The sequence below is a fragment of the Carassius carassius genome, chromosome 11 (assembly GCF_963082965.1).
Source record: "Carassius carassius chromosome 11, fCarCar2.1, whole genome shotgun sequence".
Classification (NCBI taxonomy): Eukaryota; Metazoa; Chordata; class Actinopteri; order Cypriniformes; family Cyprinidae; genus Carassius; species Carassius carassius.
The window spans coordinates 2,906,676-2,932,097 of record NC_081765.1 but is presented as its reverse complement, the minus strand read 5'-3'; the positions used below and the strand labels follow the sequence as shown (position 1 = coordinate 2,932,097).

Genomic DNA, 25,422 nt, shown 5'->3' with positions numbered 1-25,422 from the left:
ACTTTAATATTAAACAACAACAATATATACAACACATACAAACGAGGAATGTCTGACAATTTTACAAACACTATGGGTTCCTTTTTACCTATACAGATGATATTGGTATTGTATCCACATGTGCCATATTTAAAAGTTGCCCCAATACTACGAATCTTTATAAAATCTAACAGACTACATAGTGTCCGGAATATAGAGTGTGTAATAGAGACAAGAGTCCTCTACAACATGCGTCTCCTTCCCACCTGACATATACACAGGCAAAAGTTATAAAATAAAGAAAAAATGTCTCTGTACAAGCTATATACACGTCATATAAATCACATAAATCTATCGAATAAGTATATAGAAATGGTGTATAATACATTCTGCTCAGTGAGTTTACATAAATACCGACGTTTGCATTTAGCAATGATTAGTAGTGGCGAGGTATTTTTCATTGTTCAAAATCAGGCATAGTAATACAAAAAAAAATGTCTTTTATTATAATTTTTCTGATAATTATTACCTTCTTACCTATTTTTGCTTTTTTCTGTTTTGAGATACTCAGTAGCGGTATGTTTTGGTGGGATACACTCATTAAACAAAAGTGCTTCGAAAGGTTCTTCAAGCGATGCCATAGAAGAACCATTTTTGGTTCCACGAAGAACCATTCAGTCAAAGGTTAATTAAAGAACCATATTTTTCTTACCTTTTAATAATCCGAAGAACCTCATTTCAGCACAAAGTAGATTTTGTGAAACAGAAAGGTTCTTCAGATGTTAAAGGCTATTTTATGGAACCGTTTAGACAGAAATGTTCTTCTATGGCATTGCGAAGCATCTTTATTTGCAGTAGTGTAAAGAGTCAAACTTACTTGCCGATGGCAAAAGTTAATATTATTATTTTGCGTGTTTTCTTCCAGGCGCAGGTCATTTGGTAATTACTGACGAAAAAAAAACGGCTTTCAGTTTTCAAAAGAGTCATTGGAAGTGCTCTGATGTTGTTTGAAATCGTTTTCTCTCGGTTTAAAAGGGCAAAGTGTCAAGAAACAGTTTGTCGATTATTGCTGGCGGTGGGACCAGGTCTTCTAGTTTTAGGTAGAAGATGCGCTGTAGACCCTGTGTGCACAGTGTGCGCAGTTCGGGCAGTTTACCCAACAGTTTGGACAAATAGTTTGGACGATTCAAGCCGCCTCCATTGAAGGTGACTTGGTCTTTCAGACAGTTTACTATCTTGTTTTGAAGGTCCTCCACTCTCTTGGGTTCTTTCAGTCCGTGTCTCTCTGTATAATAATAATAATAATAATAATTAATAATAATAATTCTTATTTTAGAATATAACATAAAAATAATTTACACTTTTCTTAACGGTATATAAAACGGATCTCACCTGTGACCATGGCTAGGGCGGCGATGCATGAGAAAGCAGATATGTCTAAATTCATGTTCTGGAGATTAGACGAGAACTCCACTATGGAGTCAATCCACTCGCCAAATCCACGGACGCACTGCAGCCTGTGCAGCACCACTCCGTTACAGAAGATGAGTTTGCCTTCCATCGGGTTGGACCTGAAATTAATGGCAAAGCACCCATTAATTGCCGTGCGCATTAAATGGGGATTTAAGCGGCTCCTATTATTGCATAGCCAATAAAACTGAAGCAGCAAAGCCACCTCTCCAGAGGCCTTGGTACCTGTACGCCAGGCGCAGCACGAAGAGCTCCAGGAAGGCAGACTCGAACAGCAAGTCCTGGTCCGGTTTAGGCAGTTCAGTGAACCCGGGAATCTTTTCTGCCCATCCGCGGATGATTTCCATGGATCCGGTGAGGAGGTCGTAGAACTGCTGGATGTGCTGTGTGTCATCTCCGCTCAGTTGGTAGTCCGGGTTGGCTTGGAACTGGAATTTAATTTAAACATGACTTAATGAGCTCCCTTAAAATATATAACCCGTGAAATTGCAAAGCCCATTTCTAGAAGGGGGAGAGTTTCCCCCTCTTTAATTTAACTTTTGTCTGTATTTCACTGGCTTCTTTCTTGCAAAAGCAATTTAGAGAGTAAAATATGCCACCCTTAAAGTGTTGAAAGTTTATAATGAAACACTGTATGATATTAAATTCCTAATATTGGTTGTGTCAGAATGGCGCAGGAAGAGCATTAAGAGTCACATGCACATTTTGATTTTCTTCGTGTTAAAGCCTAAAATGAGGGGTATAATTATAGATGACTGTAGTATAACGCACTCTGATGTAGTCGATGCTGCTCATAGAAGGGTTGGAGTCCAAATGAGCCCTGACCAGAGCGCTGATCAAACTGACGGGCGGAGAGGGGGGCGAAGACTCCTGCGGACTTTTGGGTTTGGAGGGTAAACGGCCTCGCCGACCCTTTAAGTTGGCGGTCCGAACAACTGTCAAAACAACACAAGACTATCAAGTGGCTGTTATGCTTGTTGTAACATGCATATACAAATAAGTTACCGATGACTGTTTTCCTAGTGCTACAAAGGCGCACAGACTTGTGGACAAAAAGCGATTTACCTTCTTTCACCATTCCGACCACCAGGCACTTCTGAAATCGGCAATATTGACATCTGTTTCTCCGGCGTTTATCCACAGGACAGTTTTTATTGGCTAAACAGACATATTTGGCATTCTTCTGTACTGTTCTCTAAATCAAAAAGTAAAACAAATAATAAATAAGTAAATAAATAAATGTGGACAACATTATATAAAATTTGTATGACATAAAATTCAGAAAACATTTTTATTTTGTTTCCCCCTAAGCAAATATTCTGTTTGTTTGTGGTGTAAATGATCTTTAATCAGATATGCAACTAACAAGTGAGCAAAATAAAGATTTAAAGAAAATTAATTAATTAATTAATTAATTAATTAATTAATTAATTAAATATAAACAACCCCATCAGCTCGAATGTCTGATAAAGTATCATTTTACATTAAAGATGAGAGAAAACCGATATAACTGTCAATAAAACAAGCAAATAAGCAAATAAATAAATAAATAAATAGTAATAATAAATAAATAAATAAATAAAAATACAAATAAATACCTTGAAGAATCCTTTGCACCCTTCACACGTTCGGACTCCATAGTGCTGACAAGCCGCGTTGTCCCCACACACCGCGCACAAACCTTCGGTGGACGGAGATCCTCTAGACGGGGGTGACGGCACCTGACTGTCCATCAGTTGATGGCCGTGACTGAGCTGCAGGGAGTGCGTGAAAGCGATTCCCGCCTGTTTCCTGATGGCACTGGGCACTGCGAAACTCTGGCTTTCCAGTGCTCTGTGCGCTCCAGGACTGTCGTGCCCCATGGACACATGGAGAGGTCCCTCAAAGCGCATCTGACAGCTGGAAACAGGGGTTCCGGGTGGAGACTGCTTGAAGGAGAAGAGGGAGAGCCTGGACACTGGGTTTTTGCGCTGATCTATCATATGCGTGGTCATATAGTTCTGATGAAAAGTGTGCAGGGAGCTTGGGTCATCCCACATATGACTGGGCTGAACCTGGAAGTTGGCCGTTCCTGGAGCGTGAGGTGAGGACGGTTTGAAGTACATAGGCCCGGAGTGAGCCATTATCTCCTCTGATTGCGGGCCCAAATGGCTCTGCTGATGGTATGTGTGCATCTGGAGTTCCTCCACTTTGATGGAGGACTGTTCTCCAGAATGGGGCACCTGGTAAAGACAAGGCGGCTTCACGTCATAACCGGTGTTGTAGTTGTCCATGAAGGTGCTGAAGCTTGGCAGAGATGTGGTGGCTGCGGTGATCTCGGTATTGGTCAAATCCATGCTGAACTTCACAAACTCTGGCGTGAGGAAATCGCAGCTGTATTCTCCGCTGGTGTGGTAACTGTAGCTCTGAGACGCAGGACTCGCGCCCTGCGGGGACGAGCCATACTGAGCCTGGACGCAGGGCATGGCTGGAAACAACACAGCAATCAAATAAAAAAACAAAAAAATAAAAAATAAAGACATTAAGAAAGCCTGAAAATAATATTCACATGCCCATCAAAACATGTTTTAGCACTGTTTCAGAACTTTTTTTCTGCTGAAGTACCTTCAGTCGTGGGACTGTTCCTCTGCAGATCGTTGTACAGGTGATAATTTCCGGTGAAATTTAATACCGGGGTTCAAGACAAACGAGTCAGCTCTGGATTCTCCCTCTGATAAAACACACAACTTTCACTTGACTTTGCATCACACTTTATTAGTTCTATTACACAACTTTACAAAATTATAGCGCTCACTTAAACTTTGAAATTTAAAACCCACTTTCTTGCGCCGTATCAGAACAAGTGAGCGATGGGGCGAACGGTTTTGCGCGCCACGTTTGTTATCTTTTTTACTCTCTAGTTTAATTCTTTCAGTAAATGCATATCTGAAGAAACACCATTTCACACAAGCATGCTCTGGTCTCTGTTCTCATACAAGGACTGAATAAAAGCTCATTTTACAATTCAGCTCTACAGAAAAAAGAAAAGAAAAAAAAACGCTCATCAGTTTCTATAAAACCTGCAAATATCAACACATAACAGAGACTGATTAAAAACAAACATGCTATTTTTTCGCACTTCTCATTGAATAATAAAAAGAAAAGCAACTGCATACCTTAGTAGACCATCAGTAAAACTATATTGTATCCATAATCATGTGATGCGGTGTGTAAATGTCCAGTGTGGTTCGAAGAGCGCAGAGCTCAACACTGGCATGTAGAGCTCAGTCTGCCAATGTGTCTTTGTTTATGCGAGACCCACGTGTTTCAGTTCAGTACGTCATCTGCGTCATATGTGAGTAAAACCAATCAGCTGCGAGACACTTCTGCCAATCTGAGGACTGACTGACAGCTGGTGCATGACTGTGATTTCACAGGGATCTGCTGTTGTTTATATTCCCCATCGTCGAACAGCAATTTACCTCTGTTTTTAATATAATTCAGTATGCACATTACAAAGTATTAAATTTGATTAAAGACATAAAACACTGATTAAAAAATGGTAACAATAATACAATTACAAGTATTTATTCCTTCTCATTCTATTAAAACTATTTGTTTAGGATGTTTTGGTAATGCTGGTTAATCTAAGGCTAAACAACAAGTAATATGGGGGACAAAATCTAAGAGTCATTGGTCATTGTATAATGCGAAACAACGGTACAAATTCTATTTGTATAAGACATTCATTAGCAGGTGGCAGTGGATGGGATTCTTACAGTCATTTGAATTCAAGGTTGACAAAGACAGGTAAACGCATCAGAAACTGGCAAAAGAAAAATAAAAGTGACAAGCAGACAACAGTTCTGATGCAGACCATGAAGAGGTCTAGAAATAGAGGTCACTTCCCCTCAAAACTCTTTGCCATATTGTATCTGAATGGGTGGGTGTTACTGTTATTTGAGACAGGTCTCACTCAACCATCATGTGAACACCCTCTTTACACAAACTAAATCCTGCATCACCCAACCACCATAAACAGTTTCATGGCCTTATGGGTGCAACCACAATATGTAAAAAATACATTGCCCAGTCAATTTTCTATGTAAATAGATACAAATTTAAGGTTTGTGAGGTTTTTATAATACAGCTTCAAAAAATGTAACTAAACCAAAGTTTAAATTGGGGTGAAAGTCTCCTCTAGAGGACACTGTTGTTCACCACCCACTGGACAATAATTTTGGATTATGTTTTATATGTTGTTATAATACAAAGCTAATACAGTGCTGATTAATATATTTCAGCTTAATGCAGAACAAATTAGATGTCAATAAGCCACATACACTGCAATTCAGCCATTCAAGGCTGAAATTTGAAGACAAAACTATCCCATGATGTCCATGATCCATGTTTTTCCAAAACTGTCAGTCATGTTCTACATAATGAATAACAGGCCAGCCATGTGCTTAACACCTGATTGAGTTTATTACTATATGCAGTGTATTATATCCACAATATGGTCTGCTTTCATTTACCTTTTTAATGAAGGGAAATTACATACAATTAAGCAATAATTGCCCATTGGCTCATTTAATTACTAACTGCCTTATATATATGCATAGTTTAATCACTGCTCATGGGGAAGAAGATGCAGCAAATGAAGAGCAATCAAATTGGACTGAAGTTATTTCCCAATTATGACACGCTGAATAATGTGTGTATGTGTGTGTGTGTGTGTGTGTGTGTGTGTGTGTGGAGGAAAGAGTTATGTATAAAGCTATCCTGACTGACACTGTTAACAGCCAACAAGATATTTACTTACTTTTCTTTAACAAGTACAAATAACAAGAACACAAATAAAAAATCACAAATGCACAGCCAATGCTGATGCTTCCTTCAGGGTTCCTACACTTTTTGACAGGAGCTGTTTATTCAGCACTTTTATTTGAATATTGAGACGGGTAAAGCACCATGGACAGCGCCACACATTTTTTAAATAAATTAATTTATTAAATTTCTTATGTAAGACAGTCTTAAGTCAATCTATAAAATCTTAGCTGCAGTGCCATTGTGATTTAAAAATGACGTGGTGATTTTATTTTGAATAGTTTTCCTTATGCAAAATATATTGATGAATGTGAAGAGTTTGCTGCCAAATTACTTGAGGCAGGTAACGTTCCCTGAAGCAGCCAGTGATACAATAGGATTTAATCCTAAACGTTTTATAGATTATTTTTAGTTACTGTATTCTGTAGAATATTTTTCTCTGTCTTTCCTTATATTGTAGTATAAATTTACTATCAGATGTCTGTCAGCATCTATGTATAAGACTAGAATTGATGTTGTGTAGTCTGTTGCCTGAACATTAGGTTAAAGTATGTTAACAGGCATTATTCAAATGCACTGTTTTAAATAATTTATGTTTGTGAGTAAGGAGGCTTTATCTTATTATTGCATGTTCCTGCGACACTCATGTGCTAAGTAATGATGTAAGCCAACTCTAATTGTAAATGTTTATTGACAGAGGCTGTAGAGTTTTTAAAAGACATTTGAAATTGGGTGACGTAGACTCATTGTCCAACCTAGACATTGTCTCCTAGACAAGCTTCCTCTTACAGAGCCTATTTAGATAAAGATCATATGTGTCCAGCTCTCTCCCTGTGAGATAAGCAGCATTAATCTGGTGTCACTCGCCAACAGATGACTTTATGGTTTTTAAAATTTCACTGCACACTTGATGTGATTGAACTTGATTTTCAGATGATGAAACCTTTCTGATATTCATGCAGGTTCAAAAAGGTAAGATGTTGTTGATTGCATGATCTAATTCCCCAGTATATATAATAATAATTAAAAAAATCCATATTTCTTGCAGTCTTAAAGAACCCTTTTAGCCCAAGGCAATGGTCTATGTCTTTTTTCCAATTTAAGATTCCTTCTTTTTGGGACTAAATGTCTACTTAATATGGTTTAATGTTAGTTCCATCGAACAAGGGTGTGCTCCATCATTTTAATGTACTTTTATATAACACACATTTAACTATTTAACCCTAATGAAACAGCTAGTATAGCAGCTGGACGATTCCTCTGTGCTGTGATGAAGGTCCCTTCCCTTCTACCTCAGTAAGACTGTAAAACATTGTGGCGAGCATGAAGATCAGTCAGTGTTGAATATTCATGAATCAGTTTCATGACATGCCTTGTAATTGGCAGTAACATTAGTAATGAGTCTGCTGGCATCTTGTGAGTTCTTGCCATTTTGCCAAGTAAGACATGGTCCTGGATCAATATCTTCTGATGATCCTGGATCAACATTATTGTCCAAAAATATATACTTAACCCAATCCTTTCCCCAAAACCTAACCCTACCCATGATTTATTCCTAAATTTAGTGGGAAATGATAGTTTATTAAAAAGGGTGTAGAAGCACCTGACACTGGTTGTAAGCCTAAAACAGATATTTTCTGAAAAGTTATATCTCAATTCTGATTGTTTGAATGGAATGTTGTTCCACTGTAAACAAGGGTGTTGATTGGCTTTGGCTTTTCTTCTCTCCTTCTTGTGTGAAAATGAATTCTCAAGCTTCAGGTGGGCTTTTATGCCATATTTAATTGATGAATTGTGCTTTATAAAAAAAAGGAAGATGAATAGTGCTGCTAGTTAGTCTAGTTAATTATGCTCCAGCTTCTGCAAAGTCACTTTAGCAACTATTTGTTCATATGTTCTGCTAATTGTAACAGTTTACTTTACACTATATCATTCATCATGAATCTTGACTGTTGCGACAGCCAATACAGTATGCATTTTTAAAAACTGACATAGTTTTTTTGTTTTTTCCACATATTATGGATTTGTTTCTGTTGTGTTAATTTTATCAACTTATTAACTTCTAGCTCTTATATAGAGCTATACATTTAATGAAAGTATTTCAAATTATTTGACCTTGGATAAAAGGGTTTGATGAAAAATATAAAAATTCATGAAATATATTTTGTTTGCACACTATATCTTTGCAAATCTAAGCATTTTTTATGTATTTTTAAAATCTAGATAAGTTGTAAAAGACATTTTTAAAATCATATGAGATATTAAACATCTTTTTATTACTTTAAATTGTATTTGATCTTTTATGTGAGGTGGCATAGGGTGTCGATGGTGATGATTGCAATCAGACTTATTTGTGTTTCCTGAATGTCAGTTATAATTATAATTCAGTTATATATAACATTTGCATTCATTTTTTTAGTCTGATGTATGTATGTGTTCTAAATAATGGGTGAAGCTCATCTGTTCCAATGTGTGTCGATTGTATGAATGTCTAAACAGTAAAATGAAACATGTTTACTCTATTAATGCTCTGTTAAAGAAAACATTCAAGCAGAGTATTGTGGAGAACAGTAAAGTCACATTATTTTGGTAAACAATGTCATATGCATGTGGCATGCATATTCATAATTAATCATGCTGGAAACGTGTTAGGAGTGGGGGAAGTAAATAAATTAGCATGCTATTGATCATTCTTTATTTCTTTCTGCTGTCACTTTCTTTTCTCTATCCTTCTGAGAAAAATGCATGATTTGTGTTTTGTTGAATCCATCATATAAGATATGAAAACTTGCATTGTAATGAAACACATTTATAAATGAATAGTGTCCCCTGAAGTCATGTGAAATGAATGGCTAGTTGGTGTGTTTATGTTTGTGAGACTGGGCACCGTCCCATGAGGGACAACACAGTAACACACTTTCTGTTTTTCTGTTTGATTTAATGTTTTATTATTATTATTATTATTATTATTATTATTATTCACTTTAGGAAATTATGCTAACTACTAGCTATACTAACTAGTTTTTATATAAATCTTGTGAGGACAGTGATAACCATATGACTAGGCCTGTGCATGTTGGCCCACTGTGATTCGTGTCAAACTGAAAAAAGTCTGAACGAGCTTGAACACAATAATAGAGTCTTTAACTGTATTATTATTATTATTATTATTATTATTTACATTTTTTTTTAATATATACAGGGAATACCAGTAATGGCATTCTCATTTCTTATAGTTAACTGTATGCTCATAGACACATTTTCATACAGTATTGTACATATATAATTCACGGAACACAATGAAAGCTTTTAGCGATCTTTCTTTTTTTCACTCGCTCCATGCTTTTCTTTATAATCTTCCCTATTTGAGAAATTTGTATCAATCCTGTTTGCTTATTCTTAGCACCGAGAGCAGGATTTTGAGCGGCAATCTTTTTTCAACGAGACCCACTTGCAGCAGTAGACGGATGTTTTCTGAGCGGTTGTTCCATAACGCTGCAGCTCATTGTGTGTTAACTGCTTGCAGGACTGCTTGCGCAGGCTCAGGCGTTAAGTGGCTTCAGCCTCCTCCTCAGGAGGCCTTCCCATCGGAAGTGCTGTACTTAGAGGGATTTTCATCCTCCAGAAAACAGCAACGTGGCAGGGTAAAGCCTGATCTTTGCACTGAAGTATAGTTCACTGGCTGTCCCAAATGAGACTTCATGTGATCGTCTCTCTGTTATTCCATAATTCAATTATCTATGCTGAAGCTCAAGGTTTCCTTAATATGGTTTTCACTTGTTCTGTATATTAATTCCCATTGTCCATTATTGTAAAATGCACGCAAGATTGAAAAAGGAGGGTCGTGGGACCGCGCTCATCCCTCTCCTTATCCATTTCTTTCATTCATTCTTTCTTTCTTTCTTTCGGAATTTTTGGATTTGCAGCTTCTAATCTTCTGGAAATGCCAGAGGCTTGTCCGCGTGAGTGTCACGTTTACAACAGTCTATCGTTACCTCCTGCTTCTTCGCAGTCTTTCAAAGTCTGAACTGTGAAAACTAGTTACACTTCTTGCAAAATAAAGCTGGAGTCTGAAACCTCCAGATAAACATTATTATTTCAACATTTAGAGATTTTAACAGTCACGTGTGTGCTCATACATATTAAAGCATTCCGTTTCCCATGGAGATATGAATGCCCTCTCATATAGCCTACCCCGGTTCGCCTTTAAAGCATGTTACAGCGAGAGGAGAGATGCATATGAAAATGATATGTAATATATTCTAAACATTTTGTGGTGGTGAGAATAAGTAGCCAAATATCAAGCTGACGTTGATCCGGAGCTGGTTTCCCTCGGTCTCCACGGCCCTGGCAGAGCGGAGCGATTTCTCACTCGGGACTGGCAGCGCAAACACTAAGCGTATTCACGGCGGGGTCCGATATCTACAGAAAGCCATGAAGAAATTAGATTAGAAACAGGTAAATGCTTCATTTTTTACCTCTCCGTTGACACTCATCTGGTGAATTCCTGGTCCTTCTGGTCATATTGCTTTATTTTCCCTCACGTATCATTTTTCATTCAAAAGAGGTCTAGACGTGTTCGTGTTGAATCAGTCGTAGTATATTTTTTTTATACCTCCCTTTCGTATTTTCTCGCTCTCTCAAAGCAACTTTGATTCAAATTATTCAGAGTACTTTATTGGCAAGAGAAAGAGAGAGGGAGAGTATGTGAGAGAGAGGCCCTGTCATTATCAAGATGGGATTAATATAGAGTAATTATATCAAAGTAATAGGGGGCGATTTCAAGCATTCAGGCTTTCTTTTGTCTTCACATTGTTAGAAAGTCAGCTGGGTTCAAACCAAAATGTCATCATTTTCTGTTACATTTGAAACGACCTGAGGAATCTCATTATTTTAGGGCTGTGTTTTATTTTCCTATCTGTTTGAACATACTGGGGTCTTGGAGGTGAATCAGAGAGGGGTCCAATTAGTGTGACTGCAGACAGTGAGACTGCACACTCAGCAGATAGTGGGAAAAGAAGTACAGGATATGAGCACCAAGCACATTAGGCAAATATAGCCAGATATATTCATATGTTTGGCAAATTTCTCACTGAAATAACACTCCTGCAGTGGAGCAGATTTACGATGCATGCTCTTGTGACTATTCAGATCACAGGGCCGACTGTGCTGTAAATATTAAAAAGATCACCTGAGGTGTGACAGCACTGAAGCACTTGTTTGTTACTTTTCTGGCATAAAAACTTTAACACTTCAGGTTCAGGAAAAGCAAAAAATCAACAGCAGAAAAGAAATACTAAACCCTAAAGTTCAAATCATTCACCTCATGTGTATTTCATTTAATTGACATTTAACACTCACTTTCTCCTCCTCCTCCTTCTTCTTCTTCTTCTTCTTCTTCTTCTTCTTCTTCTTCACAAAAGCCTAGAATATTGTAGACTTCTAAAATAACACAAACTTTGTAATGTTTCTCTTCAGTCTCTCTGACTGGTCCAGCAAATAATGGAGCAAAAGTTGTATTATTAGGGGTGGGGAAATTTTGGCATTCTATCGTTTCACTCTAACATGATCATGTAAGGTAGTTGTCTTGTGTGTGTCATGTATAATTTAGTAATGTCAGCTCAATCATCAAGCTTGCTACACACTCCAGTACAGTAAGTGGCAGCATGAACCTTTAACATGAGTGGTCCTACACATCAGTAAATAAAGAAGAAGTAATAAGTGCAGAAATATAAGTAAGTTTAACATTTGCAAGTAAACTGAAGAATGTTCTAAAAAATAACACTTGGTCAAATTGGTGGTTATTACTGTGACTTCATGAGCTTTGTTCTAAGCCCTAAAATGTAATCATGTCTACCTCTGCCCCTGGTGACACTAGAAGCACAAATTACACATTGTTTTCCTAACAGAAAAGGTTTGTTTACATTCACTTTATGGAGACAAATAGTTAGTATTCTGTAAATGTAAAAATAAATAAATAAAAAAGGTAAGTAAATAATGACAGAAATATTACATAGTTTAAACTGATTAGCCCTCCAGTTCCTCCCTGTGTAAAATAATGAATTCCTCCAAAATTATCCACCATCAGTATCTCATTGTCTCTCTCTCTTTCTTTTTTTGAGAATCTAGGTTTGATTTGTGCCATCTTGCATCATGAGTTTTAATTGTATGTGACATTTCCATCGTCTCTTCTGATATTTAAAGCAGGGTTCAGGTGTGCTTCATTCCGGAGATGAGGCAGAACCTCCCTTCTCCACTCGCACCATCTACAAGGAACCCAATCCACATTGTGGCCACTTTGTACCTATCTGTCACTCATGTAGGGCATTTGCTCTAAACCTCTCAGACCTCTAAGATATAGGTGATCATATTCTAAAATGAGACTTAACCTTGGACCCACTGACACTGATTTACCATTTGTATCAAAACTTTCTTCAATTACAGCTAAAAATGTATTATGGCTGTAATATATGGAGTAGATACCTGTAAGGGTAATTAATAAACAGGCCTTCAGTTTAAAAAGGAATTAAATGGCTCCAAGAATCCCATTAGCCTGTAGTTTATCATTCAGGCCTACCATTTCCTTTCTCTCTCTTGCTCCACCTTTCACAAGTGTATCAAACAATTGTGGTAAATCTTAATCATTCAGCAAACACAGTGAGTCATGGCTTCTTCTCCTGTCATTGTCACTTGCACTGCTTGCCACATGTTTAGTGTAGCTTTCTCTGTCAGTGGCTAGGGATTCACATGTGATAAATGCAGGGAAATAATTAGGCTGACAGAGGACATTTCAACTAGTGGCACGCATCCAAACTTTAATTGAGGATAGTAAGAATGTGAGGGCCATAGATACGGCTTTGGATGCAACTACCTTAGCGAATCCTGTACATGTTTCAGTTCCGGCTACAAAGCCTGTGCAGCAGGGTGACTTGGTGACTGTTAGGAGGCATAATTGTGGGACAAAACACCACTCTTCCATTCGGATCAAAACACTGAACAGATTTTCCTTACTCAATGACCCACCCACAGAGAAACCTTTTGAACCCTAGTTATTGGTGATTCTATTCTACGAAACATGAAAATTGAGACACCAGCCACCATAGTCCAATGTTTAACTGGAGCCAGAGCTCCTGACATCATCACAAATTTAAAAGTGCTGGCTTATGCTAATCATAAAGCCAGTAAGATTTTTATTCATGTCAGCACTAATGATGCTAAACTTTGCCAGTCGGAAATCGTCAAAAAAAACATTCAAGAGGTGTGTGAACTTGCAAGTTTGATGTCAGACAATGTGATATGTTCTGGTCCCCTCCCCTAGGACAAGATACTTAGCAGACTGTCGTCACTCAGTGGCTGGATGTCTAAGTGTTGCCTGCAGAATAACACAGGTTTCATAGACAACTGGGCCCGTATTCATAAAGAATCTTAATGGAAAAAGTAGCTCCTAGTGACAAAATTCTAAGAAAATTCTTAGAAATTTGGGCGTTTACTGTTAAAATTATAGACCCATCTCTTTAACCTGGCTTACACATAACATACTAATATGCTTTTATTATCCAAATCCGTTAAAGGATTTTTAGGCTGCATTAATTAGGTAAACCGGAACCGGGAACACTTCCCATAACACCCGATGTACTTGCTACATCATTAGAAGAATGGCATCTACGCTAATATTTGTCTGTTTCTCTCTTATTCCGAGGTCACCGTGGCCACCAGATCCAGTCTGTATCCCGATCAGAGGGTCACTGCAGTCACCCGGATCCAGTACGTATCCAGACCAGATGTTGGATCAGCACCTAGAAAGGACCTCTACTGCCCTGAAAGACAGCGGAGACCAGGACAACTAGAGCCCAAGATACAGATCCCCTGTAAAGACCTTGTCTCAGAGGACCACCAGGACAAGATCACAGGAAACAGATGATTCTTCTGCACAATCTGACTTTGCTGCAGCCTGGAATTGAACTACTGGTTTCATCTGGTCAGAGGAGAACTGGCCTCCCAACTGAGCCTGGTTTCTCCCAAGGTTTTTTTCTCCATTCTGCCACCGATGGAGTTTCGGTTCCTTGCCGCTGTCGCCTCTGGCTTGCTTAGTTGGGGTCACTTCATCTACAGCGATATCCCTGACTTGATTGCAAATAAATGCACAGACACTATTTAAACTGAACAGAGATGACATCACTGAATTCAATGATGAACTGCCTTTAACTATTATTTTGCATTATTGACACACTGTTTTCCTAATGAATGTTGTTCAGTTGCTTTGACACAATGTATTTTGTTTAAAGCACTATATAAATAAAGGTGACTTGACTTGACTTGACTAATAGTTTGTGCTATACGCTCCCATGTCTGCTTCTTGTCCCTTGCTGTGACACCCGGCCCGAATTTTCCTTTAAGAATGGCCTCTTGTTCATCCACTAACTGTGCTAACAGTAAACACTGTTCCTCTGTCCAATTTGGCTTTCTCGCCCTTCTTGGTTTTGATTCCATGTTTGATACATTAAAATCAACATTCAAACCGCCACTTAATAGGACAGCAATCACTGTAATTGGAAAGAGTGGAACAATTTTTATCATTCTAAGCCAATCAAATACCTTATAGGAAATTAAAACCATGGTAAATAAAAAAAAGGATTTATATACACACATATAATGTGTGTGTGTGTGTGTGTGTGTGTGTGTGTGTGTGTGTGTGAGAGAGAGAGAGAGAGAGAGAGAGAGAGAGAAAAAGAGAACTGTCAAAAAGGAAAAATGACACATGTAAATTCAAAGTGCTTGGACAACCAACCAATCACAGTCTACAAAAGATTGTGTCATACATAGCAACGGGGTCAACCCCGCCTCCTCACTAAAATGAAAGTTTTTATCTTTTCCTTACTCAGAGTTGCTCTCAGATCGGTCCTGAATCACTCTTAAGCTAAGACTCCTACGTAAAAGTTTTTAAGCTAAGTTAAGAGTTTTCTGAGAGGATTCTTAGAATCTTTATGAATACGGGCCCTGGAGTTTTTGGGGCAGACCTGACCTGTTGAAAAGAGATGAGAGATGGTCTTCATCCCTCCAGGGGTGGTGCCGCTCTTATCTCTAAAAATATGGCAAATAGTCTTAGAGTTGGTTCTTGACTGTCTGGGGCCCAGGTCAGGAAGCAGACAGACTTGCTAAACTGACTGACTGCTTGCCGCCTCACGCCACAGAAATCAGTTAATTCTCAGCACAGAGATGTTTTCACCAAGATATCATACTATAGAGGCTGTGTCTGTTCCCCGAACTAGCAAATGCAGCAAATAAATATATAAATAAAAGGTCCAAACCAATTTAAGGGTAACAATTGAATTGATGTTCAACAAATAAAAAAATACAGATAAACACATAATAAAGCTTTGTTTGATCAATACAAGATCCCATTCTACAAAAACGCTTTTTGTAAATGATATGATCACGAACCGAAACTTGATGTACTCTGTTTTACAGAAACTTACACTAGATTAAAGTAATTATATTAATTTAAATGAGACTGCCCTCCAAGATTAAAGGGAGAGGTGTTTCTACAATTTATAGTAATATTTTCAATATTTCTCAGAGGTCTGATTTCAAGTATAATTGGTTTGAAATAATGGTGCTTTATCTAACATCAACTAGTGTAATAAGTGTTAATGATAAATCCCTAATTACATTTTTTACTGGCTAGTGCCAGGGCACCATACAAACTTTGTCAAAGAATTTGATCATTTTTGGCAGGAATTTGCTGAATTGTTGATGATTTTAATATCCATTTATCGATTTGTTCATTATGAAAAAGATTGTTGGAGATTTTAATATCCATGTTGATAATGAAAAAGATGCACTGGGATCAGGATTTATAGACATTCTAAACTTTATTGAGGTAGACAGCATGTCAGTGCCTACTCATTGGCATAATCATACTTTAGATTTAATGCTATCACGTGGAGTTGATGTTAATGGTGTTGAAATTGTCTAGAATTCAGAGTGATGATATCTCGGATCATTATCTAGTCCTGTGTAAACTCCATGTAGCTATGTAAAACTGCATTTTTCCATCTTAAAAATGCTTTCAATGTCAGTACATTCATGAACTCAAGGTTAAATTATTGTAATGCTTTATTGGGTGGTTGTTCTGTGTGCTTGACAAACAAACTCCAGCAGGTCCAAAATGCAGCAGCTTGAGTTCTTACGAGAACCAGGATGTATGAGCAGATGTCAACACTACACTGGCTCACTATTAAACATCGTAAACATTTGTATGATCTTCCTAATTACTTATAAAGACCTGAATGTTTTAGCTCTTCCGTATTTGAGTGAGCTCTTATCGCATTACAGTCCTTCAAAACTTTGATCATTTGACAATACCTAGAATATCAAAATCAACTGTGGGCACTGAAACTCTGGAACAATCTACCTAGGATTGTTCAGGAGGCAGACAGAGAGTGTTTAATCTAGTTTAACCTAATATTCAGAAAAAAACTCTTGCTTGTGTGATATTAATTAACTATATAATATTTTATAAATATATGAACCCATACAAGGACATTTTTTTTTAATAGCATGAATTATAAGGGGAATTCTAACTGCATTCAAATATATTTTATGACACAGTGAATGCTTTTGGACTCTAAAGACAGGCAAAGTAGGTGACATACTTTATAATGTCAGCTCGCATATTAAAACAACAATTATGATATTATCATAGATGATAAATATTGCAAATCCCTATAGTTGGCCAAACGTCTGATGGTAGTCATTGACTATGGCCATAGCATTGAGAAAAAAGAAAAGAAAAAAATAGCTACCGCCACCTGCTTGGCTACCCAGGTTCATTAAAATATATTGTGCTCAGCAGAAGAAAGAAATTCATACTGGTTTTGAAACAACATGGGTTGAGGTTGAGTGAATAATATATATATATATATATGAAAGCAACATAATAGCTGATGTGTTCAACTTAACTACTGCATAATGTGAACTTACATTACAGTAAAGGTTTTTTTGTTTTGTTTCTTTATGTGCTGTGAATATGACTATGCTCTCAAGCTTCAAAAATAATTAATTCAATTAATAAATAAGAACTACATTAGAAATTAACTGTAGAGTTACATTTATATATATATATATATATATATATATATAGTGGCTGTCTGTGCAAATCTGGAAGGTGGTAAGGGAAACTCGTCAGAGCTGTAATTGTCATGATCATTAGATGGAGTGCCCATGAGCTTCAGTAGAGGGCACTCCACTCAGGACCATTCCACCCATCAACCACCAGATGTCACTTGGACACTAGCACCTCTCATACTGTTGCACCACACCCGAACTACATTACCCATGAGTCACTGCATCACAATCACCCTGCCACACCTGCACCTCATTCATCAGCCAATTTCCTTGCCACACCTGCACCTCATTTACACACACACATAAAAGCAGCACACTCACTCACACTCACGGCGAAGTCTTGTTTAGCCAGTCTGACATTTCCGAGCGTTTTCCCTGTGTTTATTATTCCTGTGTTTTGACCTTTGGACAGTTTATTCCGACTCTGATTCTCCGCTGCCTGTCCCGATCCCTGCTTGTTTCTGATTACGATTCTGGTTATCCCTGACACACCTGACGCCATTCCTGATCTCTGCCTGTATGACCATTCTGTTTAATAAATGCTGCATATGGATCCGAACGCCTCCGACTCCTTGTTACAGTAATGCCCTTGATCTACTTCTGAGATCTTCACAGATCCATAAAAATATAAAATCCAGAACAACACCTTAAAGCAGAGGTCATTCAAACCAGAATCCAAAGATGTGGTCACACAAATATTTGATATACAACCAGTCACCATTCCTTCAAGTATTTCAAAGATCTTTTATTTGTCACTTGGTATTTTTTTCCAAATGAGCTAATTTAAAAAATAAATAAATCCTAAAAAAAAAAAAAACCTAAGATCAGTGGAGTATAGTTTTAAATCACAATAATGGACAGAAGATTATTGGGTGGTATGATCTCATGGTCAAAGGCCTGTGTCTGAATAGCAGTGTGAAACATTTGAAGTCTTATTCTACAACAACTGCTATATTAGGTATCATATAATGTTTGCTACTGCTTTACTATGAGATTTACTATAAAGATCATGTAATACTGGATTTATGATTTGATTAAATTTTTATTTGATTATGACTCGATATTTATATTGAATCAAGGAATTCACTTTTTAGCAGTTGTTAATATATAAAATGGGTCCAAATTATTTGTTCAGAGTTAGTGTGTCAGGTCAGACATTCAGGTCATGTTTTAAAGTTTGATGGGGACTTTATTCACAATGTAACAAACAGCACAGTCTAATAGTTACAGTAGTGTAAACAAAATAGAAACAACGTTATGTCAAAAAAGGCAAAAATAGCCAGCAGGCTGTTCGTTCCAACTGGTCCCTGAATCTCAGGAGTCTCTTGAGGCCACGAATGCTCCGTGCTGGCATCAGAAAAACAAAGCATATGTTCATTGTTATCCTGGGTGTACATAGCATGTCCTATTTGCTCAGTCTCTTTACCATTGCCCCAAACTACCAACTTCATTTCTCTGGGCAAGCTGTCAGCCAACATTTGGAGCATGAGGATATGTGTATTCACAGGGCCGAGCAGAGAAGAGAGCAACGATCTGTCAAACTCACTCATTCAGCAAAGAGGAGACATACCTGCTTCATTCTATATATGTTTTATGATCAAGGATTTTGTTTTTATTTTATTATTTGTTTTTACACCTGCTTTCCCCATGATTAAATCTTTATGTAACAATTTTAATAGGGGAAATGTCTTACTTTTTGCTTGGGCTTTGAAGAAAATACCATAAAGATTTTGCTAAATGCTTAAATGCATGCATTCTTTTAAGACAGATTTATTATTTTTTTCTGTATCTTTGATAATTATGTGAAGGATTATAATTGCAGTGACATTTCAGAGGTTGACCCTTTTCTTCAGTTTGAGTTCTGCATGCTGGAATTTATTTCTCTGAGGACATTTAGCAGACAAACACACTACTGTATTTTCATTATGCAGTGAAGTATGAGACATTGGAGCATTCAGAAAATCTGTATGTTCAAGAGGGCTCATAAAGTATATAAATTTTTTTATATAATGACCAACCAAAAGGAATTGTGTTAAAATGCAATAACATAATATACTGTATAATTATTCACAATTAATTAGCTTCATTTGAATACTTTGTGATCATCTCCAGTTATCAGTGGAGATTTATTGTCTTTTTTTCTCCCCTTTTGTCTGAAGAATGTGAGAATGTGAGTACCCGAGATACAGTGATCAGAGCAGTCATCTAAGCCAAGCATCTCGCTTTGTAACTGGCACATACAAAATTAATCATCACTAATGATTGGACAGTGTTTTCTCTGCTTCCTGCTTGCTGGCCTTATCAGATTAATTTTGATCGTTCACTTTTATTTTATATCCGTGAGTGCAGTACACCTGCATTGCGTTAGCACTCGTTAGCTTGTCATTAGCGTTTTCATTCGAACCTATCGCTGTTTTCTTTTCTCCTCTCCTCTCTCTCTCTCCAGTTTTTCACAAGTTCATCAAACAACTGTGATAAGAATCTTTCATCAAGCACGGTGAGTAATGGCTTCTCCTGCTATTGTTATTTGCACCACTTGCCACATGTACAGTTTATCTATCTCTGTCGCTGATGAGGGATTCACATGTGATAAATGCAGGGAAATAGTTAGGCTGACAGAGAAGATTTCAGAATTAGAGACACGCATCCAAACTTTAATTGAGGACAGTAAGAATGTTAGAGCTCTAGATACGGCTTTGGATGAGTCAAGCTCAGGGATTCCTGTACATTGTTCGGTTCCGGCAACAAAGCCCCTGCAGCAGGGCAACTGGGTGACAGTGAGGCAGCGTAGTCATGGGTCAAAACACCGCTTTTCTGTTCCGATCAAAACATTAAACAGGTATTTCAAACTCAGTGATGCACCCACTGAGAAACCTGATGAAAGTGCTCTAGTTATTGGTGATTCTATTGTGCGGAATGTGAATATATGTAGAGACACCAGCCACCATAGTCAAATGTTTACCAGGAGCCAGAGCACCTGACATTTTGGCAAATTTAAAAGTGCTGGCTAATGCCAAACATAAATACAGTAAGATTGTCATTCATGCCGGTGCTAATGACGTTGCTAATGACTTTGCCAGTCGGAGATCACTAAAAATAACATTAAAGAGGTGTGTGAACTTGCAAGCACGATGTCAGACACTGTAATATGCTCTGGTCCCCTCCTTGCTTACCGTGGTGATGAGATGCATAGCAGATTGTCATCACTAAATAGCTGGATGTCTAAGTGGTGCCCACAGAATAACATAGGTTTCATAGACAATTGGACGAGCTTTTGGGACCTGTTTGAAAAGAGATGGTCTTCATCCTTCCTGGGGTGGCGCCACTCTTCTCTCTAGAAATATGGCAAATAGTCTTAGTGTTTATACTTGACTACCGTATTTTCCGGACTATAAGTCACACTTTTTTTCATAGTTTGGCTGGTCCTGCGATTTATAGTCAGGTGCGACTTATTTATCAAAATTAATTTGACATGAACCAAGAGAAATTAACTAACAGAAAACATTACCGTCTACAGCCGCGGGAGGGCGCTCTATGCTGCCAGAGATGCTGCTCAGTGCTCCTGTAGTCTACACTAAGCAGCATAGCGCCCTCTCGCGGCTGTAGACAGTAATGTTTTCTCTTGGTTCTTGGGTCTAAATAAATGTGACTTATAGTCCGGTGCGACTTATATATGTTTTTTTCCTCATCATGACGTATTTTTGGACTGATGCGACTTATACTCAGGTGTGACTTATAGTCCGAAAAATACGGTAACTGGGGCCCAGGTCAGGAAGCAGACAGACTGGCTAAACCGACAGTCTGCTAGCTGCCTCACGTCAAAGAGGTCAGCTAATTCTCAGCACATAGAGACTCTTTCACCTAGATATCACGCTATAGAGACTGTGTCTGTTCCCCGAACTTGAAAATACAAAAAACGTCCTAACCAAGTTAAGATTAACAATTTAATTGAGGTTCAACAAATAAAAAACAGATGCAATACGGATAAAATGATAAAGCTTGGCTTATTGAATATCAGATCCCTTTCTACAAAAACACTTTTTGTAAATAATATGATCACTGATCATAATCTAGATGTGCTCTGTTTGACAGAAACGTGGCTAAAACCTAATGATTACATTATTTTAAATGAGTCCACCCCCCAAGATTACTGGTATAAACATGAGCCGCGTCTAAAAGGCAAAGGGGGAGGTGTTGCTTCAATTTATAACAACGTTTTCAGGATTTATCAGAGGGCAGGCTTCAAGTATAACTCGTTTGAAGTAATGGTGCTTCATATAACATTATCCAGAGAAACAAATGTTAACGATAAATCCCCTGTTATGTTTGTACTGGCTACTGTATACAGGCCACCAGGGCACCATACTGACTTTATTAAAGAGTTTGGTGATTTTACATCCAGTTCTGGCTGCAGATAAAATTTTAATAGTTGGTGATTTTAATATCCATGTTGATAAAAAAGGATGCATTGGGGTCAGCATTTATAGACATTCTGAACTCTATTGGGGTTAGACAAAACGTTTCAGGACCTACTCATTGTCGAAATCATACTCTAGATTTAATACTGTCACATGGAATTGATGTTGATAGTGTTGAAATTATGCAGCCAAGTGATGATATCTCAGATCATTATTTAGTTTTGTGCAAACTTCATATAGCCAAAATTGTAAATTCTACTTCTTGTTACAAGTATGGAAGAACCATCACTTCTACCACAAAAAAATGCTTTTTAAGTTATCTTCCTGATGTATCCGAATTCCTTAGCATATCCAAAACCTCAGAACAACTTGATGATGTAACAGTATTAAAATGATGATGGAAAGTATTAAAAACTGCTAGATCGAATTACTTTTCTTCTCTTTTAGAAGAAAACAAACATAACCCCAGGTATTTATTTTATACAGTGGCTAAATTAACGAAAAATAAAGCCTCAACAAGTGTTGACTTTTCCCAACATCACAGCAGTAATGACTTTATGAACTACTTTACTTCTAAAATCGATACTATTAGAAATAAAATTGTAACCATTCAGGCGTCAGCTACAGTATCACATCAGACAGTGCACTATAGACCCCCTGAGGAACAGTTCCACTCATTCTCTACCATAGGAGAGAAAGAATTGTATAAACTTATTAAATCATCTAAACCAACAACATGTATATGTTAGACCCTATACCATCTAAGCTCATAAAAGAGGTGCTTCCAGAAGTCATAGATCCTCTTCTGACTATTATTAATTCCTCATTGTCATTGGGATATGTCCCCAAAACCTTCAAACTGGCTGCTATTAAGCCTCTCATCCAAAAACCACAACTTGACCCCAAAGAACTAGTTAATTATAGACCAATCTCGAATCTCCCTTTTCTGTCCAAGATACTAGAAAAGGTGGTATCCTCACAATTATATTCCTTCTTAGAGAAAAATGGTATATGTGAGGATTTCCAGTCAGGATTTAGACCATATAATAGTACTGAGACTGCTCCAAAATGCAGCAGCAAGAGTTCTTACTAGAACCAGGAAGTATGATCATATTAGCCCGGTCCAAACATTGATTTTAAAATATTGCTTATTACTTATAAAGCCCCGAATGGTTGAGCACCTCAGTATTTGAATGAGCTCCTTTTACATTATAATCCTCTATGTCCACTACGTTCTCAAAACTCTGGCAATTTGATAATACCTAGAATATCAAAATCAACTGCGGGTGCCAGATCCTTTTCCTATTTGGCACCTAAACTCTGTAATTACCTACCTAACATTGTTTGGGAGGCAGACACACTCTTGCAGTTTAAATCGAGATTAAAGACCCATCTTTTTAACCTGGCTTACACATAGCATACTAATATGAGTTTAAAATCCAAATTCGTTAAAGGATTGTTAGGCTGCAGTAATTAGGTAAACCGGAACCGGGAACACTTCCCATATCACCCGATGTACTTGCTACATCATTAAAAGAATGGCATCTACGCTGATATTAGTCTGTTTCTCTCTTATTCCGAGGTCAAGGTTTTTTTCTTCATTCTGTCACCGATGGAGTTTCGGTTCCTTGCCGCTGTCGCCTCTGGCTTGCTTAGTTGGGATCACTTTATCTACAGCGATATCATTGACTTGATTGCAAATAAATGCACAGACACTATTTAACTGAACAGAGATGGCATCACTGAATTCAATGATGAACTGCCTTTAACTATCATTTTGCATTATTGACACACTGTTTTCCTAATGAATGTAGTTCAGTTGCTTTGACGCAATGTATTTTGTTTAAAGCGCTATATAAATAAAGGTGACTTGACTTGACTTGACTTGACTTGACTAACATTTCTGTCATTGTGGAGTCCCACCACAATCTCACTCGCACTCCACTGAGTTTGCTTACCTTCAGGAGGTGCAAATTATAGCAAAGGAGTGGGGAGAAAAGTGAGTGCACTTGGGGGATGGAGATTTTGGGTGTGAGTTCAAAGTCTCAAGGAATTTTAAGGGTCATTTGTCTACTTTCAGTCAACATGACTATGTACGCATAATTGATGTTGTTCCCAATTCAATCTCTAACAACAACATGACTGACTGTCATATTGTCTAATATTAATGATGAGCAGAGAGAGAGAGAGACATTTCACGGAAGACAGAATTGCATATTCTTTAACATTATTGTGAATAATTGCAACCATTTTGCCAGGGGCTAAAACTTAACCAGTGCGAGGCTCTTGTAGACAACACTCCAAATTATGTTTATGCACAGGATCATTAAAGTGCTTATCCAGCAGAGGGGATAAAGGTATTCCACACCCTAATACATCATGGCAGCCCCTGCGTGTAATTTGTTTCAAAATTTAGCCTTTATATTTGTTGTGTTTTCTTGTTCTATTGTCCGGTATTTCTGCCATTTTTTCCGAAAATGACTTCAAGCAAATGGTAGCATTAACTGGGGCCTGCCGGTTACTTAGCCTCTGGTCGTTTTAAACATCTGAAGAAAAGCAAGGCGAAAAGAAAAAGAAAAAGAAAGATCAGAGGTTCCTTTGGCAATTTCATTCCCAGAGTGTAGCAACATCTCGAACCAAAAACGAGGGCCTATACTTCCTTGGCAATTACAAATAGAGAGAAGGCTGTTTCAGACACCAGCATTAAAAGAGATTAATCATTTCAGTGTTCGCTCCTTTCTTTAAGAAAAGTATTCTGTTGCAATAAATCTTTAGAGATGTACATAAGAATCAGTCCATAATGAAACTGTGCTTTGTTCATTTGTCACCTTTTAAACCCTTTCATTTAAATTACAAAACTTGCAACCTTGCGCCAGCAAGTATAGATCTTTGGTATTTTTTAGACCCAAAAGGGATTAATCCATAAATCTTGATGTGAGATTCCTCTCTTCATTAATAGTAATCCAATGCCAGTGTCTTCACACACACAGTGCCTGTCAAAGAAAGTTTCTCGACATAGATGAATGGAGGGAAGGGTTTGCCAGTTGCACAGCAAATAATTATTTTCAATGATCAGCGCAGTCTCTGGTCCGCTTGTGCACCACCTCTGCCTTTATCTTGAACTGTCTCTGAATTAATCTTTCAGCAACCCACAGCATGAAACAAGAGCCAGGACACTGGGGAAAAAAGGAAACACCCAATGCTGAAGTTTTTCTCACCCTTCAGTATATGGATGCCCATGTTCTGGACTGTCTCCAGAAAAATAAATAAGAAAAAAAAAAAAAAAAAAAACACTGCAGTTGAATGAGGGGTGAATGTCTTTAAGTTTGACCATCATGTCAACTAAGATGCCATAATTTGGTAATTATTGTTATTCTTCTTATAATTATAGAATTGCAGGAGTTAACACAAATGCAATTTCAGTTTACACAAATTTAGTTTACACAATTCAAATTTACATAAAGTCTGAATACTGTGGTTAATTATTACCCCCCCCCCCCCCTAAAAAAAACACTTTAATGTTCTGTTTGGCTTGGACATAGCTGGAAATACACTTGAAATATGCTCCATTTGGGGAAGTTTTAAATAAATGGTTTGTGCGTGTAGAGTGTGCGTACCAATC

At 37.6% G+C, this 25,422-nt stretch overlaps 1 protein-coding gene across 1 annotated transcript; it reads right to left on the bottom strand.

Moving 5' to 3' along the window:
* Window positions 1–910: 910 nt before the first annotated feature.
* Window positions 911–4,161, bottom strand: LOC132152360 (nuclear receptor subfamily 4 group A member 2). The gene is made up of 7 exons (XM_059561126.1): window positions 4,054–4,161; window positions 3,048–3,916; window positions 2,515–2,644; window positions 2,221–2,384; window positions 1,675–1,877; window positions 1,372–1,550; window positions 911–1,264 (listed from the first exon to the last, which is right to left on the bottom strand). The coding sequence occupies exons 2-7, from the start codon at window positions 3,912–3,914 to the stop codon at window positions 1,008–1,010; spliced, it is 1,800 nt and encodes a 599-aa protein (XP_059417109.1). The 5' UTR covers window positions 3,915–3,916; window positions 4,054–4,161; the 3' UTR covers window positions 911–1,007.
* Window positions 4,162–25,422: the final 21,261 nt, after the last annotated feature.